Source organism: Ambystoma mexicanum, chromosome 1p (assembly GCF_040938575.1).
Source record: "Ambystoma mexicanum isolate Mex_15411 chromosome 1p, UKY_AmexF1_1, whole genome shotgun sequence".
Taxonomy (NCBI): domain Eukaryota; kingdom Metazoa; phylum Chordata; class Amphibia; order Caudata; family Ambystomatidae; genus Ambystoma; species Ambystoma mexicanum.
This window is the reverse complement of record NC_090921.1, coordinates 207,963,720-207,976,148: the sequence shown is the minus strand read 5'-3', so window position 1 is coordinate 207,976,148 and position 12,429 is coordinate 207,963,720. Positions and strand designations below refer to the sequence as shown.

Genomic DNA, 12,429 nt, shown 5'->3' with positions numbered 1-12,429 from the left:
CCACGGTAACCCTGACTAAATCTGTTTTATGTGGCACGTACGCTTTTATGCTGTATGCTGTATCTAGTCTAGGTGGCCATATCATAACTGCCGCTATAGCCCCATTTGGCCCACCCTACTCTGTTGCTATCGTGTATGTTTCAACTAGCCCCAGGTGGCGTATTCTGGACTTCTGCATTTAGCCTACACTGAATTACAACTGTCGCTATAGCCCCATGTGGCCCACCCTACTCTGTTGCTATCGTGTATGTTGCATCTAGCCCCAGGTGGAGTATGCTGGTCTTCTGCATTTAGCCTATACTGAATTACAACTGTCGGTATAGGCCCATGTGGCCCACCCTACTTTGTTGCTATCGTGTATGTGGCATCTAGCCCCAGGTTACAACTGTCGCTATAGCCCAATGTGGCCCACCCTACCTTGTTGCTATTGTGTATGTTGCATCTAGCCCCAGGTTACAACTGTCGCTATAGCCCCATGTGGCCCACCCTACTTTGTTGCTATCTTGTATGTTGCATCTAGCCCCAGGTTACAACTGTTGCTATAGCCCATGTGGCCCACCCTACTTTGTTGCTATCGTGTATGTGGCATCTAGCCCCACGTTACAACTGTTGCTATAGCCCCATGTGGCCCACCCTACTTTGTTGCTATCGTGTATGTTGCATCTAGCCCCAGGTTACAACTGTTGCTATAGCCCATGTGGCCCACCCTACTTTGTTGCTATCGTGTATGTGGCATCTAGCCCCAGGTGGTGTATGCTGGACTTCTGCATTTAGCCTACACTGAATTATAACTGTCGCTATAGCCCTAGGTGGTATACTCTGCTCTGCACTTTGACTTATGCTGCTATCTGTGTTTGTTGCACCTACCCCTAGGTGACTCCATATGGGACTATCTCATCTAGCCTGTATATTGTATGCTTGCTGAAACCAACCTAGGTAGCTATACACTAGTTTCCTTCACTTAGCTACATTTGCGCATGACATCAGCATCGGACTTTTGCACCTAACTATCCTCCTTATCACACCCAGACTCAGCTATGCTGCTGCACCTATATACTATCTGCCATTTCTCTGCACTGTGGGCCCTCGTTACCCCTTCGACCCAATCCCAACCATCTCTGCCTTATTACACACCTAAGACTCATGCGGACCATCCCTCCACCATGTCCCCAGCTTTGAACCGGGCTACCAAGCCTCTGCCTCACCACACCATCGCACCCATCCTACCTCCCACACCGAAACACTGCCCCAATCAAAAGCCTAACCTTTTATACGACTCGAATCCCTACCTCAACTCGCCTGCCTTATGGCTCGAACACTTTGCCACGAAACCCACACCTAATCAACCCTGTCTGTTACACCTGAGGAATATCAGATTAATAACTAGATTCATTTACGTACCCAAACTCCATCCCATAACCCACATGCACACAAACACTAGCCAAATCCAAATTGCTCAGGTACAACTAGACAACCCTAAAACGCTGCCTAAAAATTAGGTGAAGGGTGCCCTCATCAACGCTAGGTCCCTCCCAGCCCAAAGGAGGTGGAGTCGCATTTATCCACAAAGATGACATCAATATAAGACTGATCCCCAACACACCATTCAGCTCGGCTGAGTCCCTCTCAGCTAAACTTTCTCTATCTCACAACAGCACAGCTACTATGCACATCATAAACAGACCTCCGGGTCCACTCGCTACTTTCTCTAATGACATCTCTACCATTCTGGCTGACAACACCAAACCTAACTTCCAAGTTTTACTCCTTGTTGATCTTAATCTCGGATTATTAGATCCCACTGACTCACATGCTGGTGAGATCGCCAGTAACATCTCCAACCTAGGATTCTCACATCGCATTCTCGAACCAACCCACCCTAAAGGGAGGATGCTCAATTTGATTGCTGACTTAAATTGTAACATGCATATCATTTCCAACGACCCTTGTGCCTGGTCAGACCACCACATCATCATTTTCAACATTCCAGCCAATCAACCCCGCACCAAACCTAACATTGCACCATCTATCCCTACTAGAAACAAAAAGGACATTACCAATGACAAACTTCTCCCTCTCATCCTGCCCATACTAAATAATCAGGCTCTCTTATCTGACGACCCTACTGTCTTGGTGGACTTCTTCAACCAAACTTTGCTCAAAGCGATTAACACCATAGCACCGCTTAAAACTAGGAAACCCAAACAGTGTGCCCATCTTAACTCCTGTTCACTCCATATCTCAGATCACTTTGCAAAGAAAAGTGGATCGCCGAAGCACTCTGGAAAAGCCTTCCCTCTGAGACTAACAAAAATAACCTCATTTTAGCAACTCTGAATTACAAGGAAGCTATTCTACAAGATAAAAAAGAGACCTACAACCAACGTATCTCACAGGCCGAATCCATCACGAAGGAGCTATTTAAAATTCTTAAGGAATAAGAATCCCCATCCTCCACCCCGATACTTGCAATAAGGACAGCATGTGGTGCGAAAACATTCAAAAAGCTCTCCTCACTAAAATATCCACCTTACAATCTAAAATTAACGTTAAGCAAAACTGCCTACAAACATCACTCCTAACTAAACCTATGACTAATAAACCTAGAAACCCTCTATTCACTCACACTCCTTTTAGTTTTGCCCCGCTCACTATTACTGAGGTAGAAAGTATCATTAATAAACTGAAACCTTCCAACTGTCAAGGTGACTCCTGCCCCACTCCTATCATCAAGGAATCTGCCCATGAACTTGCCCCTTTCATCACCGCATTTATCAATTCCTCATTTCTTAAAGGGGTGGTCTAGTAAAAAAAATTTCTGGAGACCAGAGCAGGAAAGCTGCAGCTGAATCTCGGTAAGTGCTATTTATTTTTTTTACAAAAAATAAGCACTAGCTGCAGTTTTTTTTTCTAAGTTTTCCGGGCTGGAGGAGCCCTGAAAACTTAGAAATAAAACCGCAGCTTTAAAAACGTTGTATTTATGTTTGCGGTCGCTTTTGAAGTGACCGCAAACATAAATACAACGTTATTGTGTTGGAAAACGCTGCGGTTTTTCTTTCCGAGTTTCTCAGGCTCCTCCGGCTCGGAGGAGCCTGAGAAACTCGGAAAGAAAAACTGCAGCGTTTTCCAACACAACCGCGTTGTGTCTGCCTGAATCTGCTTTACCATTTGGGGCTCTCGGGCGGGGAGCCCGAGAGCCCCAAATGGAAAAGCAGATTCAGGCAGACACAACGCGGCATTGCGGAAAACAACCGCGTTGTGTCTGCCTGAATCTGCTTTACCATTTGGGGCTCTCGAGCTCCCCACGGGGAGCCCGAGAGCCCCAAATGGGAAAGCAGATTTAGGCAGACAACGCAGCATTTAGCATTTCCCATTTGGGGCTCTCGGGCTCCCCACAGGGAGCCCGAGAGCCCCAAATGGGAAATCAGCTGCAGGTAGACACAACGCGGCATTGCGGAAAACAACCGCGTTGTGTCTGCCTGAATCTGCTTTACCATTTGGGGCTCTCGAGCTCCCCACGGGGAGCCCGAGAGCCCCAAATGGGAAAGCAGATTTAGGCAGACAACGCAGCATTTAGCATTTCCCATTTGGGGCTCTCGGGCTCCCCACAGGGAGCTCGAGAGCCCCAAATGGAAAAGCAGATTCAGGCAGACACAACGCGGCATTGCGGAAAACAACCGCGTTGTGTCTGCCTGAATCTGCTTTACCATTTGGGGCTCTCGAGCTCCCCACGGGGAGCCCGAGAGCCCCAAATGGGAATGCAGATTTAGGCAGACAACGCAGCATTTAGCATTTCCCATTTGGGGCTCTCGGGCTCCCCACAGGGAGCCCGAGAGCCCCAAATGGGAAATCAGCTGCAGGTAGAAACACTACGCGGCATGTAAACATAACCGTGTGTGTTTCTGCCTGCTGTGGCTTTCACTTTGGGTCTCCGGTGCTGGAGCACCGGAGTCCCAAAGTGATAGCCACAGCAGGCAGAAACACACGCGGTTGTGTTGGAAAACGATGCGGTTTTTCTTTCCAAGTTTCTCAGGCTCCTCCGAGCCGGAGGAGCCTGAGAAACTTGGAAAGAAAAAACGCAGCGTTTTCCAACACAATAACGTTGTATTTATGTTTGCGGTCGCTTCCAAAGCGACCGCAAACATAAATACGTTTTTAAAGCTGCGGTTTTATTTCTAAGTTTTCCGGGCTCCTCCAGCCCGGAAAACTTAGAAAAAAAACGCAGCTAGTGCTTATTTTTTGTAAAAAAACTAAATAGCACTTACCGAGATTCAGCTGCAGCTTTCCTGCTCTGGTCTCCGGTCCGCGTCCTCCGAGACCCGGCACTAATAAAGGGAAAGCCACCCAGCGGTAGACTTTGTTTACTACAGCTGGCTGGCTTAACCTTCATTAGTGCCACAAAAGCAAAAGCCAGCACAGGAGGGCCTCCATTTCACAAAATGGCTGCGCCCCTGTGCTTGCTTTTTCGAATTTTGAGCTTGAATAGCTCAAAATTTTACATAGGAAGTTTTAAAACGGAGGATGCTAGTATTTTTTTTTTATGTGGCCTATCTATTTTTTAAATAAAAATTTTTACTAGACCATCCCTTTAAGGGTACTGTTCCTGACAACCTTGAGGACGCTTGGGTCATCCCATTGCTCAAAAAACCCTCTCTGGACCTGAGTATCCCCACTAATTATAGGCCGATCACTACAGTCCCATTCTTATTGAAAATTCTGGACAGGGCAGCATAATTTACAGATCCAAAAATTCCTTGAAAACAACAATCTGCTTGGCACAAGACAATCTGGCTTCCGTCCCAAGCATGGGACGGAACCAGCTTTACTAGATCTCAAAACCCAAATTGAGGATCTAAAAGACAACGGCAAAATGGCACTACTATTACTCCTCGACCTATCAGCAGCTTTTGATCTTGTTAACCACTGAATCCTCTGTCGCCACTTAAAATCAGCTGTCCACTTCTCTGCTAAAGCTACCAAATGGATCAGCTCCTTCCTGGATAACAGGCAGATGAGGGTATTCTCACCTACCGCCACAGCAAAGCCCACCCCGGTGCCTTGTGTGGTTTCACAGGGCTCATGCACCTCACCAACCGTCTATAACATCTTCACTAAAACTCTGTTTGATGTACTTGATTTTCTGGGTGTCACATATAACAACTATGCTGATGACACCCAGATACTCATTCCACTCACAGGTGAATACATAGCAGAGCAAAAGCCTTGAATGACATGTATCAAGTCATCCAAGTTTGGATGGCTCAGCATGAGCTCTGTCTTAATGATGACAAGACAGAGATCCTCATCCTGGGTTCCCAACAACGACTGAATAAACTTGACCCTGCCTTCAAAACCTTCAACATAGATGGTAATTCTATTAAAGTCTCCTCCTACACCAAAACATTAGAAATATACCTCGATTCCACTCTATCATTGATTAGACAAACTAACGCAGTTGTCTCGGCTTCAGCCTACACATGTAAGCTTATTACAGCATGCTGCCCCTTCCTTACCACACAGAACTGAACTGTCTTGGCCAGGACATTGGTTATGTCCAAACTGGACTACTGCAATGCCTTATACTTTGGGACCAGCCAACGTAACCTGAACAAATTACAGGTTACCCAAAATAACACCATTAGAGCTGCCCTTAACATCACCAGAACCTCACACATCTCTGAAACAAGGAAAAGCCTACATTGGCTCTCAGTAAAACAAAGAAATTCACTGAAATCTCTTACCCTCACACATAAAAGTCTTAACAATCAGGCCCCGTCCTACCTCTCCTCTCGCTTGTCTCACTACACGCCCACCCGCATACTTAGATCGGCTCAAACAGAATGCTTGACCATCCCCAGATACAAACTGCAGAAAGCGTGGGGGAACTAGCTTCCCTGTCCTTACCTCCAAACTATGGAACTCGATTCCATTACCTATCAGATCTGAATATTCTCCTACCCTCTTCAAACGAAGAACCAAATTGTGGCTAGCTACCACCGATGTCTAAAACGACTCAATTCACCTAGGACGGGTCTTCAATTGCCGTTATCTGTATTTATTTTTTACTGAACTGTAGATATTGTAGATATTGTACACGGCACACTATGTATAACTACACTGCAACTGGAGATATTGTTGCACATCATCTTGTATACTATGTGTAACTTTACTGTATGTATACACTGCGCCAATTTCTCTTTACTAACTTGTAACCATTACTGTATTGTACTTACCTTGTCAAGATATGCGCCCGGTTGCCCTTGGGCCTGGCTGCGCTATATAAATAAATAAAATACAAATACAAATTTGTAGCCATCAATCTGAGATGTAAAGGCTTTTATATGTATTTTACTTTTCACAATGCTGCGCCTGTTATTGTGAAGTAAGCTCCCAGTCCCCAGTTGCACTGGAAAGTAAAAGTTGCAAGGGGGGTGCCCATCTCATCATCTTTTGCACTGCTGGCCAACCCTACTGAAATGCACAGGTCATCTTCGAGAGTTAGGTGACCAGTGCATTTCTCAAACTACCACAAACAAAAATAGTGCCCCTCCTGTGCTTCTTTATTTACACTCGTTCTTGATATTCGGCTCCTTGCAGTGTTAGTACCTAGAGCAAATTAAACAGCATGGAAGAGAAATGCTTCATGCTGGAATACATAGAATAATTCTAAAATGTCTTTAAATATGGATTTTGACAATGCCAACAGTTTTGGCTTTTGAGTAGGGATGTGAAAGGCATTTGCTTGGGACTGCCGTACTGGTATTAACTGCCAATCAATGGTAGCAGCTGCAAAATAGTGCGATTACCACATAAAGGCAGTGTCTGCCAACTGCCTAAAACCGATACACAAGCCAAAACTGTTGGCTTTGCTAATGCTTGTTTTTAACATGACTTCAGCGAAGGAAACACCTTACCAGAGTCATTAACTCCTAGAAGACTCCTTTGAAAACAAGCATTGGCAATGCCAGCAGTTTGGGTTTTTGTGTAGGCATAGGAAAGGCACATGCCAAGCACAGCCGTAGTGGTATTAAATGGCCATTGATGGAAGCAGGTTCAAAATGGTGCAAGTACCTGGCCTGGGAATCTAACCGCACTGTCTGGAAAATGCCTGAAACGTATACACAAGCTAGAACTGTTGGCGTTTGCCAATGCTTGTTTTCAAAAGGACTTCAGTGGAGGACACACAGAGTGCTTATAAATCGTGTGGCCCAAGGAAAACCTGGTAAGACACTTTTATAACAAACGTAGCAGGTGTACAGCTCCAATCAAGTCATTAATTCTCAGTAGAATGCTTTGAAAAACACTGACAGGCACTTTGATTGCAAAGTTTGATGGTAATGCTTGAATAAAGCGAGCTCAAAGAGTTCCCATGAGGAGGTACTTTTGGGCGGGCAGGGACAGGAACAGGAACCGAGTGGGAAGGGCCATAGTGATTAGCATGGCCATGGGCAGTCAATGGGTTGGCAAATAACCAAACCACCTCTACAGGCTATGTGTCCCTCCTCATTTGCCATTCCTCCCTGTCTGCACTCCAACACAATAGTCTCAGCTTATGGGGGCTGCAAACAAGCGACACCTAATAGCCCAAACTAAAAACTGGTAGTTACATTGAGCACAAAGTCTGAAGGTAAGGCTTGATAAAGTTAGCTCACAGGGATCCCAGAAGGATGTGTTTTGGTTTGGGCAGGGGTAGGACGTTGGTGGGAATGACCATAGGAATTAGCATCTGCAGTCAATGGATGGATAGATAACCAAACAGCACCTACATGTTTTGTGTTCATCCTCATATGCCTTTCTCCCTATCTGTACTCTAATATAATAGTTGTGGCTTATCAGTGGCACTTTAGTGCCACCTAATAGCTACAACACAAATGGACCATCAAAGACAACTGAGTTACAGTTTGAGTTCCTAGAGAGCAATAGCCAGTGTCATGTAAGAACAGCACTGCATAATGACCATTGGAGTGTGAGCTTCCACGGCACATACATGCAGTGACATTTGATGAAATCTACGAAGGCCGGAAGTAAGATTTGCAATCTAGAACACGTGTTCAGGTCTTGCAAATTATTTTTAAAATGATATTGTCTTTAGTGTTCAATTCTTCAAAGCAGATCATAGGTGTTTGAGTCAGTGCTAGCAGGCAATGCACCTGTGATCGCTGAAATAACCTACAATGTTATGTTTCTTAAGAAGCACATCTGAGATAAAAATCTAGATAGAAATGGTTATTGAGGCAAACACTATACAGCGAAAATGGGGTAGGGAATGACTTCTTCCTTTTCGCTCACTTTCTTTGCTTAAGTCTTACATCGGTCAGAGATATTTATCGCTTCTCTCTTTTGTGGCCTTGTAATATGCCATCAAGCAGCTTCTTTAAGATGTGTGGTTGGAGGAGATCTCATTGTTTTCTCTTTCAATAATTCCCAAACTCCCTAGGTTTTCTCTACCCTTTGGATTTGTTTTTTTCTCTTTTAGATTGAATATTGTTTCATCAGTGTGGGTGCTCTGAATTGGAAAATTCTTTGGATCATTTCTATATTACTTCTGAAGTGAGTTCTCCCTGTGCTAGAAATTAAATTATTCTATTCCCTAAATGGTCAGGACTAAGTGCTATTTTTAACTTAATTTAGGTTACTTGATACTACAAGTATTTAGATTGGCCCCTTTGAGTCAAATGGAAGAAAATTATTCTATAGCGGGTGCACCCACAAAATAGAAATAGTATGTTTTCTATCTCTATTGTAGGGTTATGGGATCCTTTAACGCCAGTCTGGGTATGTGCTGAGATATGGGAGCCTGTAATGACATCTGACTATTCATTGGACAGATGAGGTTTACGGCCATGACCCGACCTGTGGGTATCCCATTTACTCACGTTTCAGTTGGCAGTTGGACACGCCTGCAGCTGTTTCCCCATGGGTGCCTTGGAATCAAAGCTTCCCACCGTGGTATAGACGATTGTCCCCACCGGTTCCAGGTGCCAGTTGGACACGCCTGCAGTTTCCTTCTGTCCCTATCAGGACAGTTAACCCATTCCTAAATTTACACAGAGAACTAGTCACATGATATGACCTATGATTTATTTCCCAGGGGGTACCTTGGTATCTGGCAGGTTCCACCTCATGGCACTGATGTTGATAGACAGCTGTTTCCCCATGGGTGCCCTGGAATCGAAGCTCCCCACCGTGGTATAAACGATTGTGCCCTCCGGTTCCAGTTGCCAGTTGACAATGTCATACACAGCCGGGGGGTTTCCATTGCTGTCAAAGAACATTTCTTCCCCCATCTTGTTCTTAAAACGCACATTCTTCATGTAATGGAGGAGCTGGAAGGAACAAGATCAAGTGTGAGATTAGCTGCTGGGAATTCATGTGTATATATAGAAAAAGAACAGTATGTCCTAAATAAAGCTTTACTACACTGCTGAAGGTGACATAAAGACACTCACCTAGATCCATGTCATGGTTCTTACACGAGAAACATTCAAATAGGATTTGAGTATATGGTCATTGTGAAGGTCCCGGTACCACATATGCCTTTTTCCTTCATCTGTGATATTGAAAAGTAATGCCATTTGCATTTCAACGTGTCTGTACTAGAGAAGACCTAAATACGACACAGTGACACTCTATATTACCAATCTGCTGGTTCCCACATGCCTTAACACAAAGGGTTAGGCCTGTAAAAGCAGCGCCTTGCTCTGGAACATAGCACACATTTCCTGGTCTGCAGCTCAACCACTTTGTAGGTTGCCCGGGGGAGAGTGCAGCGTATCGTTATGGGGTACCGTTTTGCGTAGCATTGATTGGGCATTTTATAAATGTTTGGGTACAGCGCTCTGTTCCATCCTCGCAAGGTTTGAGCTATATGAAACCCAAATACAAATACTTGAAGTGATCAAATGCCACATGCATAGTTCTAAACATGTTTACATGCGTTCCTTCATAAACAGAGAAGATCTTATGTCTACTTTTCATATAACAATATCAATAGCAATATTTCTTGTGAATTGAGCATCAATGAAATGATTTGAACATCGTAGTCCACATAACAATAACTTCCCTTTCACCTCCCCCCTGGCACTTCTGCCCTTCGCCTACCCCTTCGCACTTCTCGCCATCCCTCTTCCCTGCCCTTGCGCGCTCTGAATGACACACAGCGTAGTAAGATTGTTATTTTTCTTCCCTTTGTTTCCCCCTCCTTGTCTTGTCACACTTAGAAAGACTTGTGTACAGGTGCATTCTACATGCGACATCATATCTTATCATATTATATTATAACTGTATTCCTTCTTGAACTAACACAACATACACATTTGCTAATTTGGTGTTTTATAGTTACAAACATGTACCATCCACGTTTTCGGGTTCACAATGCACAGCTATTAACAATGACAGGACATTACATATAGGGTGGAGGTCTAAAGTGAAAATGGAGTATGTGCCCGTAAAGCACCCTGCTGACATACATGGTTTTGTAGCCAGCAGTCTTCATTATGACTATCTTACTTTCTCTAAAAAGGTCAGACAAGGTAATGGGTGCCAATGCATTTCTGTATAATGTGAACTCATCATCCCAATGCCAAAGGGTGCTCAAAGGGAGGTGCCACGAAACACCACTATACAGTATCTTATGAGCACATTTTGTTTTTGGAGGTCTGCCATCCCAGCTCTAGGTGTGTCTTTGAAATGTGCAATGGATTCTGTACATGGATGTCAATGATCCAGTTACATACTCCATGGGCCAGAGGAGAGTTTAAACACTCACACCACATTTCAGTAACTTTGTAAAGTGGTGTTGTTTAGCAAACGCAATTTTTCCTCATGCAACTATTTCGAGTTTGTTCCTCACATTTTGAAATATCTCAGTAGAGTACACCTTGTGTGGCATTCTATCACATATACACTTCACTAACTTCATCCCCAATGTCTTCCCCTGTTATAATTCTTTTATATTGTCCTCAGAAAATTGTTCTACATACTGTTTTTGATGGTTTGCTTCATGTCTTGTGATCTTATGCTTCTATTTTATCCCATGTAGTCTTGTTGTTGTAATGTAAAGCGCTTTGGTGTAAAGCGCTATATAAACTTAATACATATAAATACAAATACTACAGACATCAGAATCTTACCTGCCAAGGTTTGATGTTTTTAATCTCACCACACGTGTTACTGGTAAATGGCCCATGCCCCGGAAAGCAAGACTGCATTGCCTGCAGGGCATGCGCAATAGCATACATGCCATTGTACACATTATAACTGATTCTTGGGTCATACTCATCGGAATACCGGCTTCTGAATTGCTCAAGGTTTTCGGTTCCTGTGCAGAAGCTAGCCATATTATGGGTCCGAGTGTTTTCCTGGTTAGGCCATCGACATCCCAAGGCTTGCTCCCAAAAGGGTTTAACAAACATATCATCGGGAGAAGTGGCCGGGCGAAGCCCAAGGAGGAACTCTTTAAGTCCAGCCATAGTCCCCTCCTTCACAGTCAAACCAATGGTACCCTTCAACATATGGGCAAGTTCCTTCTTGTTTGAAATACTGGGAGACGTTGACCATGCCTCCGTGGCAATCCACACTTTCCCTGTTACGTTCTGTCTTGAAAGCTCCTCCATGACTGGTAGCAGAAAATGGTCAGGGGAGAAGACGAGAACAACTCTAGCAGAGGATGTCCTGACCACATCCAGGTTAAAGCCAATTTTCATTGTCAGGGGAATGATGGGAAAGACTTTGTGGAAAGCAATGCAGACTCCAAACTTGAGGAGCTCCTGCTTCAAGAGATGGGATCCCAGGGTTCCATAGTCATCTTCGCTGGACACTATTCCCACCCAGGTCCAGCCGAAGTGCACCACCAGCTGGGCCAACCCCAGCGCCTGGACGTCATCGCTGGGTATGGTCCGGAAAAAAGAAGGGAACTGATGTTTGTCACTTAGTAAAGGGCTGGATGAAAAATAGCTCACCTAGGGGATAAAAACACTTTAGTGGCTGAACAGAAAAAGAAATCACATGCAAAACAAAGACAGAGGTGCAATATATTACCTGAACAGAGACTATCAAACATAAGGTAAATCTTGAGCTCTTCCGCTAAATATTGTGTTCTCTTAAGGGCAGCATGTAATCACTTTTCATCTTGCCTCATTCAAAATGCATCTGTCTTTCCACCTAACAATAAGTACAGATGCAAGTGCTTCATCTTGACTCTGAATGGGATACCATGTAACCCAAGCCTATTAGTACCATTTTAGCACATGTATGCAGAAATAAAAGATACACATATATGGAAGTAATAAAATACGGAGAGATTATCAAACATAACGTAAATCCTTGAGCTCTTCCAGCTAAATATTTGTCCTGAACGCCTTCAGTCATATACATCTGCCTATCCTTTCAGTTTCTTCATTTTGAATTCAATCCAAAATCTTCAGCAAA

At 44.2% G+C, this 12,429-nt stretch overlaps 1 protein-coding gene across 1 annotated transcript in view; it reads right to left on the bottom strand.

Annotated features, from left to right (window-relative positions):
• Positions 1 to 12,429, bottom strand: part of LOC138567838 (extracellular calcium-sensing receptor-like) — a 79,785-nt gene that overhangs the window by 50,341 nt on the left and 17,015 nt on the right. The window contains exons 3-4 of the mRNA XM_069646332.1: positions 11,133 to 11,960; positions 9,099 to 9,326 (exon numbers count right to left, since the gene is read on the bottom strand). Coding sequence (XP_069502433.1) covers positions 9,099 to 9,326; positions 11,133 to 11,960 — 1,056 coding nt within the window. The remainder of the gene's footprint in view (positions 1 to 9,098; positions 9,327 to 11,132; positions 11,961 to 12,429) is intronic.